The sequence below is a fragment of the Parasteatoda tepidariorum genome, chromosome 8 (assembly GCF_982258835.1).
Source record: "Parasteatoda tepidariorum strain Cologne lab strain chromosome 8, Ptep-v5.0, whole genome shotgun sequence".
NCBI classification, from domain to species: domain Eukaryota; kingdom Metazoa; phylum Arthropoda; class Arachnida; order Araneae; family Theridiidae; genus Parasteatoda; species Parasteatoda tepidariorum.
The window spans coordinates 64,378,851-64,397,664 of record NC_141762.1 but is presented as its reverse complement, the minus strand read 5'-3'; the positions used below and the strand labels follow the sequence as shown (position 1 = coordinate 64,397,664).

Here is an 18,814-nt window from a genome sequence, read left to right as displayed (position 1 = left end):
TTATAGGACTATAAGTATTGATTAGGCTTTTTACGTTTAGCCACGAGTTAAAATGATTTTCAAATAACTTTTCAGTTGATAATAAAGCTTTTCAGCAAACTACAAAAAAATCTTTTATTTTGTTCGAATAAATACGTGAATTTCTTAAAGAGCTGTTTCATTGTTGTTGTTGTTAATTTACGTCGCACTAGAGCTGCACAATGGGCTATTGGCGACGGTCTGGGAAACATCCCGGAGGATGATCCGAAGACATGCCATCACAATTTTGATCCTCTGCGGAGGGGAGGGCACCCCCGCTTCGGTAGCCCGACGACCTGCGCGCGAAGTCGAGCACTTTACGGTAGCACAGTTTAACGAGGACCAATACCGCACACCCTCGGTCCCTACGCAGACTGATCCAAGTGGTCACCCACCCGCACACTGACCGCAGCCAGTGATGCTTGACTTCGGTGATCTGCTGGGAACCGTGTCTTATCGATCAGTCCACTGCGGGACAAAGAGCTGTTTCATACTGGACTCATCGTAAAGAAACGTTTCTCAGTAGAACACCTGAAGTCAAGCATCACTCGCAAAGCAACTGTCAGTGAGCGGGTGGATGATTACTATGATCAGCCTGTGAAGGGACCTAGAGTGTGCGGAATAGGTCTTCGTTAAACTGTTATACCGTAAAGTGTTCGATTTCGCAGGTAGTCAAGTAACCAAAGTGTGAGAACCATCCCTATCTGCAGAGGATCGAAATTATGTTTGTATGTCTTCAGATCATACTAAGGGATGTTTCACAGACCGTCATCAATAGCCCACTGCGCAGCACTAGTGTAACGGAAATAAAGCGCTACTATAACCTTAAAGAGCGTATTTTTAGGTGCCAATGCTGTAGCCATCTCAATTGATTGAGGTGCATAAAGGTTTAATTTGCTTAGTGTTTTTTTCTAGTCATTTCTAATCTCTAATATTCTTTAGTAATTTTGTTGCACAAACCTGTGATCTCTCAGTGGAAAATCTTATTTTCCATATAAGGTGTGGAGGCTGAGATAGCCTAGCTGGTAGCGTGTTGGACACATGTCCGAAAGATCATGAGTTTGATTCCCGTCGGCCGAAGACTTCCCGTGTTCCAAAATGGTGACTGGTATACGCTAAATCTGTCGGGGTCACAAAGTCCTAAAAGTTTCCATAACAAATAAATACTTCTAGGGGTGCTGGATTGGAGATTGCTCATGCTCTGGTTCAGGTCATAATTACGATCTGCGGATGGATGGTGTGTGAATGTGTCCTCATTGTAAAATGGTATCTGGCGTCTGTATGTTGTCTCCAGATCATAATGAGTGATCTTTCTCAGACCATTGCCGATAAGCCATTGTACAGTCCTAGTGCGATGTAAATAAAAGTACCGTATTTTATTGACTTTGATACACAAACCTGTGATCTCTCTGTTCAAAATCTAATTTTCTGGACCCGCTGAAATTTATGTATTCAAAACTACAACTTTCATTGTTCTTGAGTATATAAGTTTTCCTAAATGCTGCGGATTTTGCGTTTGTAGTTTTATTGTGCTTGAAAGTGTTGAAAGTGTCAATTCTCGGAAGTATGGTTAGGTACGAAAATGTTTCTTTTTTATAAATTGTTTCAGATATTGTTATTGGATATCTCAAAATAATTGTGAAAATAAGATGTGTACACCGTAAAATTTTATTTTACGATTTAAAAGTGTGTCCATCTTTTTAGCGATAGTTAATTCACTTTTTCTGGGGATATGTTTACCAAGGGAAAAAAGTGGCCTCACAGTGATTTCTCGTATTTTCATTTTTCCCCTGTTTGACTTAAATGTTTTTTATCATGTTTCCTTTTGAGTACATAATGCATTTTTTTAGTTGTATTATAACAGATTCAAAAACGTATCAATATATTTAAACTAGAATTTTCATTTTAAATGAACAATCTTAATCCTTATTCAAATTTTAAAAAAAAGAATCCTAATTCCTTATTTTGATGTATTTAATTGAACAATTCTGCTAGCAAGGCTTCTCTGCGTATGTTAGATACTTATCGAGATGTTGCTTGAAATGTAATTAAGTTATTTTTAATTGAAAACCTACATCAAACCTTCATTTTTTGGTTTGTAGTATACAGTTTGGTAGAGGTGCCTCGTGGAGTATAATTGATCAATATGCTTTAAAATTTGATAAGAATATTACGACGAGTAACAAATTATTTTCCAACTAAAAGTTTATCTTCAGATTCTAATATCTTATTTTGTATTGACCCTTACATATCTCTAATTCAGTTTTCAAATTCTTCGGAGTTTGGGATTTGTGAGGCTTAGTTACTAGCTAACTAAAAATAAAGTTCTATTATTTACAAGGAGTATTGCTTAAATAAGTATTTGTTCAAGTGATATACATAATTATTTGAAGAGAAATATTACTAAAATAAAACTAAAGGCAGTTACAGAAAATAAAGCACTTCCAAACTCATTAAATTTCAACTTTTTGAGCGCTGTTTTGAGGTTAATAAAGTCCAAAATGCAAAAAAATTTCAGAATAAAATGGAAATAAGAATAAAATGGAGACATTTTTGATAGGATCGTATCATTGTCACACAGTCTAACTTCTCCAAGAAATTTACGATTTTTTTCTAATAAAATATTTAACTATAAGTGCGTGCATTCCTCTGTAATTGATATACAATTATTAATTATTTGATATATTTAGAAATCATCTTTTAGTCATTAATTCTAAGTTTATTTATCTAAGTTGCAAAATTAATTATAAAGGTTATGCAAAATAACTTAATATCTTTAGTAATTTTTTAGTTTATGGACATTAAAAAATGTCTAATAACATGCTGGGGATATACTTGGCAATTCCCTATAATGGATTAGCACAAATTCATATTTGGTGCAAATATAAAGTATATTTTTTAAACCATGTTATCAGATATAATTTTAAACTAATTACTTCAAATACTAGACATAAAAAATAGATTTTGAAATTAAAATTTATTTAGTGGAATAATATTTTCCTAGGATTCAACGCAAAGTTTAAGAGTATAATTTTGAGTTTGAGTCACTCTCAGTAAAACCCAGTCTACCATTTTACACTAAATCACACAGCTCTGTAACTAAGGTATCAAAATGTATTAAATTGAGTAGAGGGAATAATAGAACATTTTATTGAAATTTTTTTACAAGCATTAATTTATAAATATTGGGCCATAGTCCATACTATGATGATCCCATCAACGGGAAATTTTTCCAGCACGTAATTTAAATTATATGAAACTCTGACTAGCAATCTTAATGAATAAATGTTTCGATTAGATTTTTATTAAATACCTGTTTTTAAGAGCATTTTTAAAGCTCTTTTTGCCTATTAAAGACTTATTTCTAAAAATTAAAATTGTAAAAATACTTAAGAATTTGTAATTCCAAAGATTATGTCTGTAAATAAGAATTCCGTTTGCTAATTGGTGAACTTCCATCATTTAGTCTAATATCAGTAAAAATCTGATAAAATTCTAGAACACTGAATTTTTAAAAAATTTCTCTTTAGAACTGCTTTGATTTGAAACTTATGATCATGAAGTCGTGCTTTTTAAGTCACGGGCTGTAGTTTCAAGTCTTTGGTTCTTATTTGCATATGCATTGAAAAATTTATGCAAATTTGAATTGATTCAAGGACTGTTTTGAAGTTCAGTTTTCAATTATGGGGTATTCTACTTCCAGATTGCAAGTTTTATTAATCTCTGATTATCTTATGACTTTAATGCAAAGAAGCAGATTTCTAAGAATATTTTGCAGCTACTTTAAGTTTAATTTGAAATGGTAGAATTTCGTGTAGCATATTTTTAATAACCTTGTTTTTTCTCACTCATTCATAAAGTTCAAGGCTTAGAGGTTTGAGGGGATCTGGAATAAATTATGAACTAGCTTTTGAACATCTTATTGATAGAAAATATAGCAGTAAGTTAATAACTTTATATCAGTTACTTTGCTTATTATATGGAATAACTACAACTAGGTTAAATATTCATAGAAATAAGAAAAAAAAGTTCATAAAAATGTCTATAGGTATTCTTATTGTAACTGTAAAAATTAAATGGATTAAAGATTTAAAATTTTTTAAAATTCTTGCATGTGTAGCATAAAGGACTACTTTAACTGATCATATCTTTGGAAATTTTTAACATATTTTTAATTTTAAAATATTCTTACTACTAAAAAAGTCTTAAATTTCTATCCAATATTTTCAGAGTATTGTAAGAAAACGAGAGGATAAAAAGTTTTTATGAAAATTCATATAAGTTAGGCCTATTAATTCTCATGCAGTTATTGCGTATAACGAAAGCAATCTCTGAAAGTTAAGAGCTTATTACTATATTTTCTGGCATAGGGTGTTCAAAAAGTTTTCGTTCGTAATTTATAGCAGCTTATCGTAATTTATTCGTGTTTAGTTAACTCGTGAAAGAATGATAATCTGTATTGAGTCCCTATACTTTTTCCTTTTCAACTTTTCCTCCATAATTTAAATTAAGCATCTTGACAATTTGTGGGAAAATTGAATGTTCAAAACACAATGTATAGTTTAACATTTCTATTTTTAGCAATGTTTTAAACAGTTCTATCTTCATGTTTTAATTTTGAATTCATTCTTTTAAATTACTCTATATTGGGGATAACTAATGCAACATGCTTTAAATACTTGATGTAAACGCAGTCTTGAAAGTTTTAAAACTAGTCAATGCTCTTGAATTAACAATCGAAGAAAAAAAAACTTTAGTAATCCTGAAAGATGGTATCTAATCTGTATTATTTTGGATGATTTTAAAACTTCATTTTTAATTTAAATGTGTATGTATTTGGTTTATTTTTAATGATTGAAATTGCTAACACTTTTAGATACTATGAACCGATCAAGCTCGCCTACCGAGTGTTTGAAGCGGCCGGAGGAAGCAGTAAGGCACTGACTCCAGTCATCTTCATGCACGATATTTATAATTGCAAGGAAGTCTGGCATAGCATCCCTCAACTTGTAGCAGACAGAACTAAAAGAATGGTACAAATTATACGCTTTATAAATTTTCTTAGCTTGTTTATTTGGTAACATAAATCCTTTATTTGGTGGCGCAAATGTACCAGCGGGTCTGTCAAATGTTCTAGTGGTACAAAGCTACGAATCAATTTCCAAGAGTTAATTATTACAAAATTTGAGGATATTGCTAGCTTGAATATTAATGGCTAATACTTAAAATCGCTAATAGCACTTTAAAGACAATATGAATATACTTAAGTTTCTTTCCAACGAGTAAAGAAACCTTGTCGATGCACTTCATACTGCGGAAATTTTCATTCTACAATTATGGTAAAATAAGTCAGCAGTCTGCTCATCCAATTAACCGTAAAGTTTACGGTAAGGAACATTTTTAACTTCATGGTTTTGAAACAGTTTATAACTAGTATGGTTAATAACAATGAACACACTATATGGTTTTTAACCATTTACAACTAGAAATGTTTCACTACAAGAAATTTAACTGGGCATTAGAGATAGATAAGCAGCTGTACGGGGCTGCTATCTATGTGAGTGAGAGTATGTATTTTAATAGCCCAGGGTCACATATTGGGAGGTGAAAGACATAGAAAATTCTTTGAAGAGAATTTAGGAAATATTGTGGTGTCAACGAACCTCCGTTCTGTTGGTCATGAGATTGAGAAATTTGCTTTCTCGGCTATAATATGTACCTAACTGAAAGGAACCCAATGGCTTCATTAGGTGGATCAAGTTGGTATGATAAAATTATGTTTGTTTAACCATAATAGGGGAAAACAATTAATAAAGGCTTCTCACATTTAAGTTTGAATAAAATATTATGAGTTTTGAGCTTTGTTTGAATATGGTAAAGCAAAGTGTCTAACCATTCACTCTGATAGATTTTTACCACGCATGCTAATTTTCATCTTTACCGTACACTTTAGGTTCTGTTACTCATATGCCATAGCTCTAACTACGTGTAGTTGGTGACTGATGCACGTTAAAATTCTGTAGAGTCGCAAAGTCCCTCATGTTCCCATAACAAATCAATACTTTTGGGGGTACTGGATTGGAGATCGATCATTCTCTGATTCAGGTCAAAATTACGATCTGTGGATGTATGAATGGGTCCGCCTTATAAACAGGCGCCACGTACGGTGTGGCGGAAGTCTAATTCTTGGACATAGATGGCGCCACTGAAAAACAAGAATCGCACACTCTGCCTTAAATTTGCTCGGATTCACCAAGCAGGCTTGCCCGTCTGGCAAGTTGCATTAGAACCAACCAACCAACCAAACTACGTTAGGTACAGCAGCTCTAAATGTATCCTGCTCTATGTGCTCAATTAGAGAGCAAACTTATTAATGAAATTTATTAAACTAATTAAGCACGTAAAGAAATTTTCTCATTAAAAATGAAACTGCATTCCAGGTTTTTGCTTACGACGCAAGGAACCACGGCGAGAGCGAATACACAAGCGAATCAGATTTTAATCTCAATGTTCCTGATCTCTACACGTTTATGAGTCGAATGCAGATTGAAAGTTCCATTTTGGTTGGCCACTGCTTTGGAGGAATGACTGCCATTAGTGCTGCTCTTGAAGAGGTATGTTTAAGTGATGCAAACGTTTACATTTATGGTGTTATGTATAATTCTAAATGTATTTCCTCAATTCGCATAATATTTAATTTCCCAATCATACGGAGGCTTTTGAATCCTTTCAACCTAAAGATTTTTATTTTCATTAAGTATGATAGTAAATGCCTGGAAATTTTGCTTTTATAGTTGTCTGGAGAACGGTCAAAACTGACACCTTTCTAAAAGTGCTGATTTTCAATTCTTCGTCATGATTACGCAAATCTAATTTTTTAAAATTTTGCTCAAGAATTTTTTCAATCTTTATTTCATGAAGAGTTCTGCGTGCGTTTTGCCTGAAACCTTTGTAATAAATGGTGGTAGAATAATTGTGTTTTTAAATGGCTAGTTTTAGCTTAGTTTCCGGAGCGTCAAGTTTAAAAAACGTTAGGTGTTCAGAGCTTGTGAAATAAAATTTTTGATGATTAACTTTCTGCAACTGGATATGAAATGCGTGGCTAATTTGACCTGATGGAGATATTAATCACAGTATCATGGCTTGAAATTGGTACATGCTGGAGGACAGACAAAGGTGGAGGGCTGTGGAGTAATCCAGGCCAAATGCCTGTGGATTTGGTTTTCTACTGGTTTTACACTCCAGATAATCTCGTGATTTTTTTTTCCATCTTGGAGAAATCACAACTTGTTATATTTTAAGTATATTCTCCCTTAAGTTTCCAGTAGAGTAGATTTTGAGTTTCGTTTAATTAAACACTACATTTAATTTAATAAGTATCTTAAACCTTTCCTCTCATTTTTAGTTTATTATTAGATTCAGCTTTTAGAATCGTTAATTTTTTCCTCACTTTCGTAATTTGCAAGAGTTTAGAGCAGCATTACTATCCGTACCTTTCGCCGTTAAACTTTTCATACATACGGAACATGTATTTGATTTATAATAAATGAAAACAATAGAATTTTAGCATAAGTTTAAGCAAAAGGGTGTTCAGACTGTTCCGTTGAGAATTCTGATACAGTTCACACTGATTAAACAACTTTCTAAATTTAAAGAAATTTGTAGAGTTACACAAGTCTGTTATATTTTTATTTTTTAAAAGAAATTGAAATTTTAATGTTTAGTTACCACAGTTAGATTTTTCTTTTCATATAGCCTAAAAAAGTAGAAAAGGCCTTTGTTTTGGACATGTCTGTTACCATTCCAAGATACGTAATAGAGAGTAAGATTTCAGAATTTAGCGTGTGGCCTGAAAAGTTCGATAAACTCTTCAAGATCACAAAGAATCCAGAAAAATTTATGGAGCTTCTCTTTGACAGCATGGCTCCAGTTTTATTCGGGAAGTTGGCTGAAAATCCAGTAAGTTTATACATTTTTCAATGTTCCTGTGTTAATAAAAAAAAAAACTTTTCCTCTTGTAGTATGCTGTTACAGCCCTTAACATAAGCAGTCCTTTGACTTTGAAGTTTATTCAGTTATGCTAGAAAATAAATTTTCTTTGCACAATTAAGCATATACCAGGCTTTTTAACCAGTTTCATAAATTTTTAAAATTTTTTTTTTTACCAATTGTAGTAAAATATCCTCTTTAAATTATCTTGACAGAGCAGTTATAGTACGAAGCAATACCGTATGAGTCTGTGAGCTTCATAATATTCAGAACATCAGAATATTTCATAAATTATGAAGTGTCACAGCATTTTTCCTATAAAGTTGTAATAAATACCTTGCATGTCGTCTTCCAACCGAAAATTAATCCCGGCTATTATAACTATGTACAAACTTAATACGACCGATTAATTTAAGGGCTTAACTTAAGAAAAATAAAATACAGATTTCTAACTTTTTCAATTTTATGTATAGAAATAACAAAAAACCCTCAAAAGTTTATCACTACTTCGATTCTTTTCAGTTCCGTTTTTAGGACCCGCTATTTTCTTTAGAAGTGCATTTTAACCGGAATCCTAAGTAAATTAGTCACAATCATATTAAACGCAGGAAATAAGTCTGTGTGCGTACAGGAACTGCTTTAATTCTCCTATTTGTTTAATGTAAAAATGAATCTAAAATTTATAAAATTGCAAGAGTGAGTCACTGCATCTAATGTAATTAAATTACTAAAGGCTGCTTTAAATGTTTGGATATTGAATGATATCAGTCTGTTGCCGCGCTTGACTAAGTATCCTTCAAACTTTGCTGCTTATACTCAACCTTCAAATTACGTTAATATATTATAACTATATTTAGTTTCTTATCAGGCAAATGACATGCCAAATGGCACTAAAGTCACAGAGCTGAACCAGTAAGTTAACAGTTTAAGCACAAAACAAAACTTCATTTCGTTGGCAAATTTTTCGGCTAGAAATGATTTCATAGTCAGAATTTCTGAAAATTCTAACTGTTTGGCATAATATGTAGAAAGTGCCAAATATAGCTATCATTGTTTTTAAACTAAATTATTTCCAATAACCGTAAATCTGAAATAATTTTAGATTATTTCAGATTCAGAATACTTTGAAAAGTTTCGATTTAATTTTAAAGTTAGATTAAACAATACAAAAGATTCCGCCGATGAAAGATTTTCTCTATCACTCTCTGTGCAATCAATATTTTTATAAGAACTTTTTAAGTTTCTTTTTTGGTTAATTTTACTTTTCAGAGGAAATGACTGAAATTCTGATTTTTAAAAAAAAAAAATCAAAGTTTATTTTTGTTAAATTTACAAACAAAATCTTCTGAAATTACATTAACTGTATTTAATATTTAAAACAATATAGCTAAAATAGATAATACTTCAAACTAAAATTTTTCAAATTACTTAATTAACCAATTTCCAAAATTGTTTTTGTTAAAGCTAAACATCCTAAAATTTTAAAGGAATTTGTCAGATACTAAATGAAGAGTAAATTAGTTTTGATCAGAATTAGTGAAGAAAGTGAATTAATGAAAAGTGTTTTAAATCATGCAAACCCTGGCTCTCAGTCAATCTGTCTAGTAGGCGTATGTCACAACCCCTAGTCTTATCTAGCATAGATGGTAATCTATATACTTCATTCTTGAATTTGCTTATAATTTATTCTAAAATTTTTTGAAGATAAAGCGGAAGAATACTCTTTTGAACAATTTATCACAAAACTTTACGTATGTTATTAAATAGTTTTTGCTAAAATTTTCAGGAATTCACTAAAGCAAAAAAAGACTATTTGATATCACATCTATGCAAAAAGTTGCCAGATGGAACATATGGACTGAACTTCAATTACAGGACTCTTCAGGACGCCTTGAAAATATACCATAGAAATCCCGTTATAAACTGCGGCATGTATCATGGACCAGCCTATTTTATGTTTGGTACCTATGCCTTATTTAAAGCGTGAGTATTTTCAATTTTAAAAGCTTTTTGATTTTCATTTTCAAACTTTTAAGAAACTTTTTCCTAAACCTTACTGGTAACACGTGACAACGCCGTTCTCCCTTCTCGATCTATCTCATACCAGAGAGCTTTTCAGACTCCAGCAGTCCGTGATCTCATGAATGTGATTTCTAATTGGAACGTTTTATTTAAATTTTTAACGATACTAAATGGTGGCTGAAGCCAGCTAATTCGAATGATGTTCTTCAGGCGTTTAAACTTCGATGTACTTTGTGCTCAGAGTACTTTTATTTGACCCAGGGTATTTAAGCAAATGCACATGCTCGGCTATTCAGAGACGATTAGTGAATCTTGCACTTGAATTACTCTGCTCTGGACTTGTGCTTATATTTAGACTGCGTGGAAAAAAGATAGAATGATTAATGGGTGTAGATTTGACGTTTGCGGTCTGCTAAATGCATTTTGTATGTTTTTGGCCAAATTTGCAGTTTTTAAAAAATACCTGGTACTATTTTTATAGTATATTTAAGTACTACGAATGATAAAAAAAACTGCAATTTCTGGTGTATTTGATTGCAGTGAATTTAAATGAAGTTAAGCTTAATGGGGAAAATCGCCTGCTACCGTGCGTGAGTATAATTTGGAAGCGTGTGGATATGGGGAAAGCGTTTCACTCCTGTAGCAGGTCTTGAAGATATTAATGGTGGAGGAGGGAGAAACTTTATAAAACGTGTTCAACAGGATAATTTTCCCGAGCAGAGTTACTCTCTGAAGGTTAATTTTTCAACACTGGATTGCCTACTTTGTCGTGTTTCAACAAACTCGGTGAGAAATTTTTAAATGTTCGATAATTAAAATTTCATTAATTACTGATTTCAAATGAAGTTAAGTGCATTTTTACTTCTGTGTTATGTTTTATATGATTTGTCCCCGTCGAAACATATTGGATATACTGATTTAACATTAGGCAGTGACTATCTAATCATACCTGAAAAAACTAGTTAATGATAAACTAGTCTTCAACTTATTAAATCAGTTATTTTTCTAAAAATTTGCTTTGAATTATACATTAAATTTTAAATTGTATCAGTGAAAATACTGAAATTAATACTCTTGAAAATAGTTTTCGACGTGATATCAAAGGTGTATTTAAAATTTTTATTTTTCCTTGGAACCTCTCATAGATTTCGTTAAGTTAAATTTACGCTAATTTACTTTCTATAATTTGGGAAAAGTTAAAATGCTGGCCGTCGAAAGTTCAGACCGTTTAACGTTAATTTTACATTTGGCACTTTTTGCCATGTCTAGTTTTTTTTAAGCGAATTGAAAATTTCTGTACAAATTATAAAAATTGTTAATTTAAAGATAATTAACTCCATGCAAAAAGTTTTTATTTTACTTAATGGTTGGAAAATTTTTTTGAATTGTAAGATCTGCAATTTTTTAGATAATTTTAAAAATGTAATTTTAAATTGTAAAATGCAAAATTAATATTAAAGAGTGCAAACTTTCTACTGATCAAACTATTGGGATCGTATTTTTTGGGGTCATGAATTCTCATAAGTCGAAAAGATTTTAATTCAGAGAAAGAACGTTTTTATCTTAACTTATATCTAATAACTTAAAATATAGTCTGTATTACTTAGCATATTTAAAGGTACCCCTTCGAACCATTAAGAAGGAGCAGAATCGGAGACTATGGTTATGTTTAACCATTTCTAGTAGGGAAGTTTGGTCAACATTTAAGGCAGGTTATGGCACTGGTTGGCGAGAGAAAAGGAGCTCTCTTCTTTGAGATACGGTATGTATTGTGTCCGTAGAATCAGACTGTCTTAGACTTTGGCGAGGAGAGCTCTTTCTGTAGACAAACTATACTTTTTTATTCTTTCTAGATTTTCATTAACTCTCTCATTTATTTTTTCTTTTAAATCTCCTAATTGCAGGGAGGCTGAGGAAGTTGAAATCAAGAAGCATTTTCCTAGAGCAGAAGTGGAAGAGGTTAGAGCAGCCACAAGTAACTTCTTCACGGATAATCCAAAGGCGTTTGCTGATTACCTTATTAGGAATATGTAACAATGTAGCTCAACAAGCATTCAGAATTTTTTAGTCGTAGATGAAGTGTTGACTAATTGTAAATTCTAACAAATAAAACTTAGTGAAAATATTAATCTTTCCTTTTATTGCCTTTTTGGCTGTAAGCCGAATTCTGAGTATTACGTAGGTGTATTACGACAGGTGCTTTCGCGCATCTCCAGTTAATTTATTTTCTCTAAATTTATAATTTTCTCTTCAGACAAAGAGGAAAAAGTTCTCTCTTAACTATTTCCATTTGAAATGTCACAAATCTTCTTTTTCTTGAAGTTTTTACACCAGATTATGAGACAATTCTAGAAAAGACAATCTTTAATATCGACTTTTCGGTTAAGGATGAAAAAGCTCTTAAGCGACTTAAGATTTTAACGTTTTAGTGTCGGCTAAATGCACTCCATCATTAAACATTTTAGCTTTTCCTATAATCGTTTTTATCAGTTTACTGAGATAAAACATGACATATCTATCAGCAAGCGTTTAATCACCTTCGAGGACAATATAAAGATTACTAGACTATTTTTACACACTGATCAAAATTTCAGAATAACGTTGCATCTGAAATTTTGCTGTAACTGGAAAATTTTATTTATACATTCTTTTACCCTGAACCCTCGACCATGTTAGAATCCCAGGAAATAAAATGGCAAAATCTACTAAAAATTTTCTAACCGACCAACGACTCGTGCAGACATTAAAAATGTTATAAATAGTTCATTGGCTAAGACATGTGAGGCAACATGGACTAGAAATATTAATAATAAACTGTTTCAAATAAAACAATCAATAATCCCTCTTAAACCATTTAATATGCCTAGAAAATTAGAAGTCATTATAAATTGATAACGAATTGGAGCAACACTTTCCAAGAACGGAGAAAGCCTCAGCATGGATCAATTTAGTACTCTGATGTACGAACATAAATTGCGCAGTGGAGGAAATAAGAAAAATGTCACGAAGTTCCGGCTACTGAACTACGCATTAGGGAAAAATTTCATTACGTTTGTATTACTAAAAGGATCAAATGTTTTGCTTATGGTAACCCGTGCCGAGGCCTTATCTCATCTGGGAGATATTTATTGGATACACAGGTTTCACCAACAACCATTTATTATTTGCTGAACCAGCTCCCGTATGAAAGTGACAAGGACCTTTAACAGTGAAACATATTAAATCCAGCGTATTAAATATAAAAAGCTTTCACGGTGCTTCAACCATGAATTTCCAACTTTACAGGCTTTAATTTGGGTTACTCCTCACAAACTCCTAAATTTACTTAAATTTTAAACAAAATTTAAATTTTGTATAAAATTTACAAAATTTTTATATTTTAATTGTTATATAAAATCTACAAAAATTTTATATTTTATCTTAGGGAGATAGGTTTTTACTCTAAGATTTAAATCTATTTTTTTCTTCTGAGATTACTTTTACCAAGGATGAAGCATAATAAGGCTCTTGTGTTAGAAATAATAGCTAACTCAACAGAGTCCTTGATCAACTCCTTTTGTCTTAATTTCTCATTTGAGTATGACTCTTATAAGTCGGGAACAACGAAATCTGTAACTTAAGGGTTTCTCCAACAAACGAAACCTACTAACATTTCTTTGTTACCCGTTAACAAAAATCTGTTAAAAATGTTAACTAATGTTTGTTTTTAAAGATTGTTTTAATTTTTGAAGTCTTTATGTATAACTGAATTATATGGCATCATGTTTTGAAATTGAAAGAAAGTAGAAGAAAAAAAATCGAAGTACCCGTTAACCTTTTAAGAAAAAACTCGTAGTCAGCTCGTTAAAAAAAATTGAACTCAATTTTGACGAGTAACAAAACTGTTTAACCCTTTGACGCAGATGGGACACCGGTGATTTTTTTATATATCATATTTTAGATGCTCTAATTACAAGAAAAAATTTATTTTAGTATTTTTTTAATTATAAAAAGCAATTTAATAGTAAAAAATTTGTTAGATTATCGGAATCACATTTGTACTAAAACATAAAATCCAAAAAAGTAGATTTAAATTTTTACTTCTCATTCATATTCAAAAATGAATCAATAATTGATTTCTGTAAATGAAAGAAATTTCAATGATGAATAACTGTTTCTTTTAAATCTAAATGACTGCAAATTTGAAAAAAAATGTTTAGATGTGTGTCGTGTTTAGAAGAGCTTCAACATAGTGAAAAGCACTGATGTTTCATGTTGCATTTCATAACCATAAATTATTAATAAGCTAAATACATTATTTTAAACTTATTTTTGACCTTTTTTATTACAAAGTAATGAAAAAAAGTATAAAAAGCATGTTTAATAAAGGGTTAATAGTTTGAGTTAGTTCAAATCTAGATTCTGCTGTAACAGTGGTTATGTCTTGATTGATAAATATTTGAAGAAAAAGTTACCTTCCCACTAAAACTCAGCGATTCACCAAACCATTAAACAACAAAATTTCTTCTATAAAGGCTTTGTAATAAAATTTACTTTACCGTCAAAAAAGGAAATTTATCGACAGTAAAATTGTCGTACGAGTTTCTGTACATAAAATGTGTAATCGACATTGAGCCATTATTACGTATTTAATGGTAAATAAAATTTTGGAGTCGTTCCGTTAATAAAAAGTTACTCCTTTTTGAGGTGTAATGTTTAGTTGTTTCAGCTGAGGCGCTTTATAGCCGAAAGGATACAGACAAGTAATTCTTCTCGAGTTTCAAGAAAATGTTAAAAAGAATTTTCTTACTTTGTTTACGCTCTGGTGCATTAAATTTTTTAAAACTTTGGCCTTTATTGGCAACAATATTTTATATTGAACAGTTATTGAGATAGAAAACTAGTATATGTTTTGTTTCCAGGATTAGTCCAGGTTTAGGGTCTGTATAAATTATATACTATACGGAAAGTTGAGTGTTAAAGAAGAAAAAGCATGCACATTAAAGATTGGCGGCGTAAAATGTTTCATTTGTTCTGTCTTTCTTTGTTATTTTATTTCGATGAAAAATTCTATTTATTGTATAAATTTAAAACCTATGATTTATTACCAAGATTTAGAATTGGAGCATTTTTATTCTTTATCTGGTTAAAGACTTTTTTTAAAATTATTTCTATAGTTATAACGACTGTCAAATATGTTTTAATGGCTCCATAATTTTAAATAATATAAAAATAAATGTATTGATAGGATTTTTGTATCTTCAAGGATTGACGGAATTCAATTTAAAAAAAAGTTAATTTAAATTATTGCCAGGGGATCGCTTTAACGTTTGTTCAAAAAATTTAGGATTTTTTTAAATTAAATGCGTGGTTCAATGCATTTTTGCTGTATTTAGTAACTCCAGAGTTAATTGTTTTTAAACTTAGAAGTCTAGTTATAAAATTCACATTGCTTTTTTTGACTTTAACTGAATATATCTTTAGCTACAAAAGTTATTTTAACCTAAAAATTGAAAAAAACCCTATTTGGTGTGTTAATGAGACAGAATTTTTTAGGAGGATTTTTAAAATTTTTTTTTTAGTTTACAGGGTTATTCAAAATTCCCTCCGGGATTTCGAAGTGTTATAGTGAGAAAGCGAAGACGAATATGGCAAAAAGAACATATGAAATTATTCCGAAAGTACTCAAGTTTTAATTTAAGCAGTTGCCGGTAGATGGCAGTAACATGTGCCGCTGAAGTCAGTTGTAGTAAATAAAAATGGCGTTTACAGGCGGAGGGAACTATGAATAAACCTGTATATATGTTTTTTTAACGCAAAAAAATCCCTTCAAAATGTCCACATTGACCCACCTTTATACTTTTAGGGTTTATATAACTTCCATTTATGCTAGTTCCACGTAGTAACAAAATACGGACGGCATCGTTTGACTTTTAAAATTTTTTTCTTTAACTTTTTAAAATTGAAAATTTGAAGTTAAGCGAAATCGTTCACGATTAAAAGTTTAGAATCCATTTTCACCCAAACGATAGAAAAATTTAAATTCTGAATAAAAGAAGTATAAAGAAATATTCGATTTTCAGCGTTCCATTAAGGAAACTTAGTTGTTATTCTCACTTAACTTCAAATTATAGTTGACAAGTTCGGTTACAGCCCTGTATATAATTTACAAAACAGTATTTTTTCTGTATGTCAGATTATTTCTACTGAAATTTTTGCAAGGGTGTCTGTTAGTTTGTTTTTTAACTATGCCACGTTGTTTTAGCAAGTAAAGGTAATTTTATAAACAATTTGTAGTTCTTCTCCGTTATCAGTGCCATCTGCCTGCGAATTGTATAAATAAATTTGAAAAAAAAAAAAAAAAAACCTACTAGTCTCCTGAGCAGAACGCAATAAAATGTAAATTTCTGTCTCCTCCCCTTTTCTCCTTAATAGATTTTTCGAATTTCGGACAATTTTGGTACATCCAGTCAATTCTGAAATATTAACAGCAAAAAAGGTAATGCTATTAGGGATGAAAAAAATGTTATGCAAATGCATAGATGTTATGAATATCAAAATCACATTGCACTGAGAAAAATTTAATCATAATTTTAAGTTCATTTCGTACATTTAGTTCATTTAGTTATCACTTTATGATCCATTGATTCGTATTATAATTTTATCAATCTTCAACGTCCTTTTGCTACTTTAAGAAATATTAAATGTATTTATTATAATTTTTCGCAGCTATTTCAGTTTAACCTCCATTTTGTTACTACTTTACTAACTTTTTATTACTCTCTTGTGGCTCAGTGCTATTTTCTCAGAAAATAAATAAATATTTGATGCTCTGATTTATTTCGCTTAACGAGATTCCTATGATGATACAAAATTTATAGAAAGTTCATCAAATTGTTCCTTGCCACATTTTTAACTTAAATTTTTATTTCTAATTTCTTTGCTCTTCATTACTCTTATGATGTATCAATTACATTTTCTTCGAAAATAAATCTTTAGAAGTTATGTTGGCTTATTTTATTTGCTGATCATCACTATCAAGAAAAATAAAATACCAAAATCTATTTCTAACTAAATTTCTTTTTTTATTTAAATCTTACTATACTTTTATTATTCTTTTAATGTTTATTTTCATTAATAAAGATACATAAAATATTAATTGATTCTTTGGCTTATACTGTGTACTTTACATCCTGGTGTTCAGAAAATAAATAAATAAATAAATAAAGTGTATATTGTTTCTCATTACCATTTTACTGTCACTTCTCTTTTTAATTTCTTACTTAATACTTCCTTATTATCGTTTTGTGTATCGACGTTCGGTCAAATGTTTATTATTAATAAATCATTATTTGTTCTATCACTACGACTGAAAAAAATTCAATTCCTTTTTTATAGCATTTTATTTTTACTTAAAAATTTTTCATTTCTTTTTTATTGCCTTTTTATTACTCCTCGGTGGCTCAGCCAAATATTCTCTTAGAATGCGTTTCGAATTTTCTCTTATTTTGTTTAAGCAAATTTTAATGAATCAGAAATGTCTATTCACACTTTACTACCTCTTTATTTTTTTCACGTTTTTTATTCTGCTTTACTACCTTTTTATTCCTTTTTTTGCTGCCCTTTATTCTTTTTTTACCTTCTTTCTATTTCTTACTACCTCTTCATTATTTTTTTGTAGTTTAAACAAATATTACATTAAAATAAATCTAAAAGACTAAATAAATGCCTATTTACGTTTTCATGCCTTTTTATTTTCATTTAACATTTCTGTTTTGTTTTTGCTATATTAGTATATTAGTATATTTTCATTGCTCAATTGCCATTCAAATTTTTCTTTAAAATAAGTAATTATTCAATTTATTATTTTGTTTGATGAGATCATTTTAAATACAAAAATAGCTGACATTCATTCATTCTCTCTTTGCTAGCTTTTTTATTTTTGCTCTTTGCTTTTCTTATTCTTACGTTGCTATATTTAACTACCGAACTATTACTTTTAATTACATTTGTGTTTCAGTGAAATTTGTCCTAATAACAGATTATTATTTGTTGTGTATAGATTATTTTGTTTACTGAGAACCTTACGAATAAAAAAAAAATAACATAATTAACCATTTACCTTTATTATTTTCACTTTCACTTAACTTTTTATTCCTTCGTTACAAAATATTCATGATTTCATGTCTCTGTCGGATTTTTTTATTAAATGATGGCTTGTAAAGGTTTATTTTTGTTATCTACACGTTTAAAGGCTATTATTTGAAATCTACACGTTTAGAAAAACAATTAAAATATATTAAAACAATTAAAATTAACAATTAAGAAATACTGAATCTTATCTAAGTAGGCAGTGCAGCACATGCAATGTTCAACTAACAGTTCATTCATCATATATACGGTGCGATATATATATATATATATATATATATATATATATATATATATATATATATATATATATATATATATATATATATATATATATATATATATTGAACATATATATATATATATATGTTCAAGATGAAGATAAAACAAAGGAAAATTATAGACATATGAAAAAAGGGAGGGGAAATAATAATGAAAAAAAATAACAAACAACTGATTTAAAAAAGAAAAAAGAAGAAAAAAAAGAGATGAAATTTTTCAAAAAAACTGGAAAATAAAAGATACAATATAATCCGTGATATAATATAATATAATCCGTAGATATAATCCGTGGCTAAAATTAATTGCAAAACAGGCAATTTATGTTTCTCTTTTCTATTTTATATTTTTTCTTAAAAAAATATTTATTTTCTAA

At 30.2% G+C, this 18,814-nt stretch overlaps 1 protein-coding gene across 1 annotated transcript; it reads left to right on the top strand.

Annotated features, from left to right (window-relative positions):
* The first annotated feature begins 1,541 nt into the window (after positions 1–1,541).
* LOC107436159 (sn-1-specific diacylglycerol lipase ABHD11) lies at positions 1,542–12,158 on the top strand. The gene is made up of 6 exons (XM_016047751.4): positions 1,542–1,592; positions 4,895–5,051; positions 6,459–6,632; positions 7,774–7,977; positions 9,794–9,990; positions 11,934–12,158. Exons 1-6 carry the CDS (start codon positions 1,585–1,587, stop codon positions 12,061–12,063), a joined length of 870 nt encoding a protein of 289 aa, XP_015903237.1. The 5' UTR covers positions 1,542–1,584; the 3' UTR covers positions 12,064–12,158.
* The last annotated feature ends 6,656 nt before the right edge of the window (positions 12,159–18,814 follow it).

What these genes read in the sequence shown, in the direction of transcription:
- LOC107436159 (XM_016047751.4), top strand. An exon ending in GGAAGTTGGCTGAAAATCCA is followed by an intron (nt 7,978 to 9,793) that starts GTAAGTTTATAC and finishes TAAAATTTTCAG; the next exon opens with GAATTCACTAAAGCAAAAAA. An exon ending in ACCTATGCCTTATTTAAAGC is followed by an intron (nt 9,991 to 11,933) that starts GTGAGTATTTTC and finishes TCCTAATTGCAG; the next exon opens with GGAGGCTGAGGAAGTTGAAA.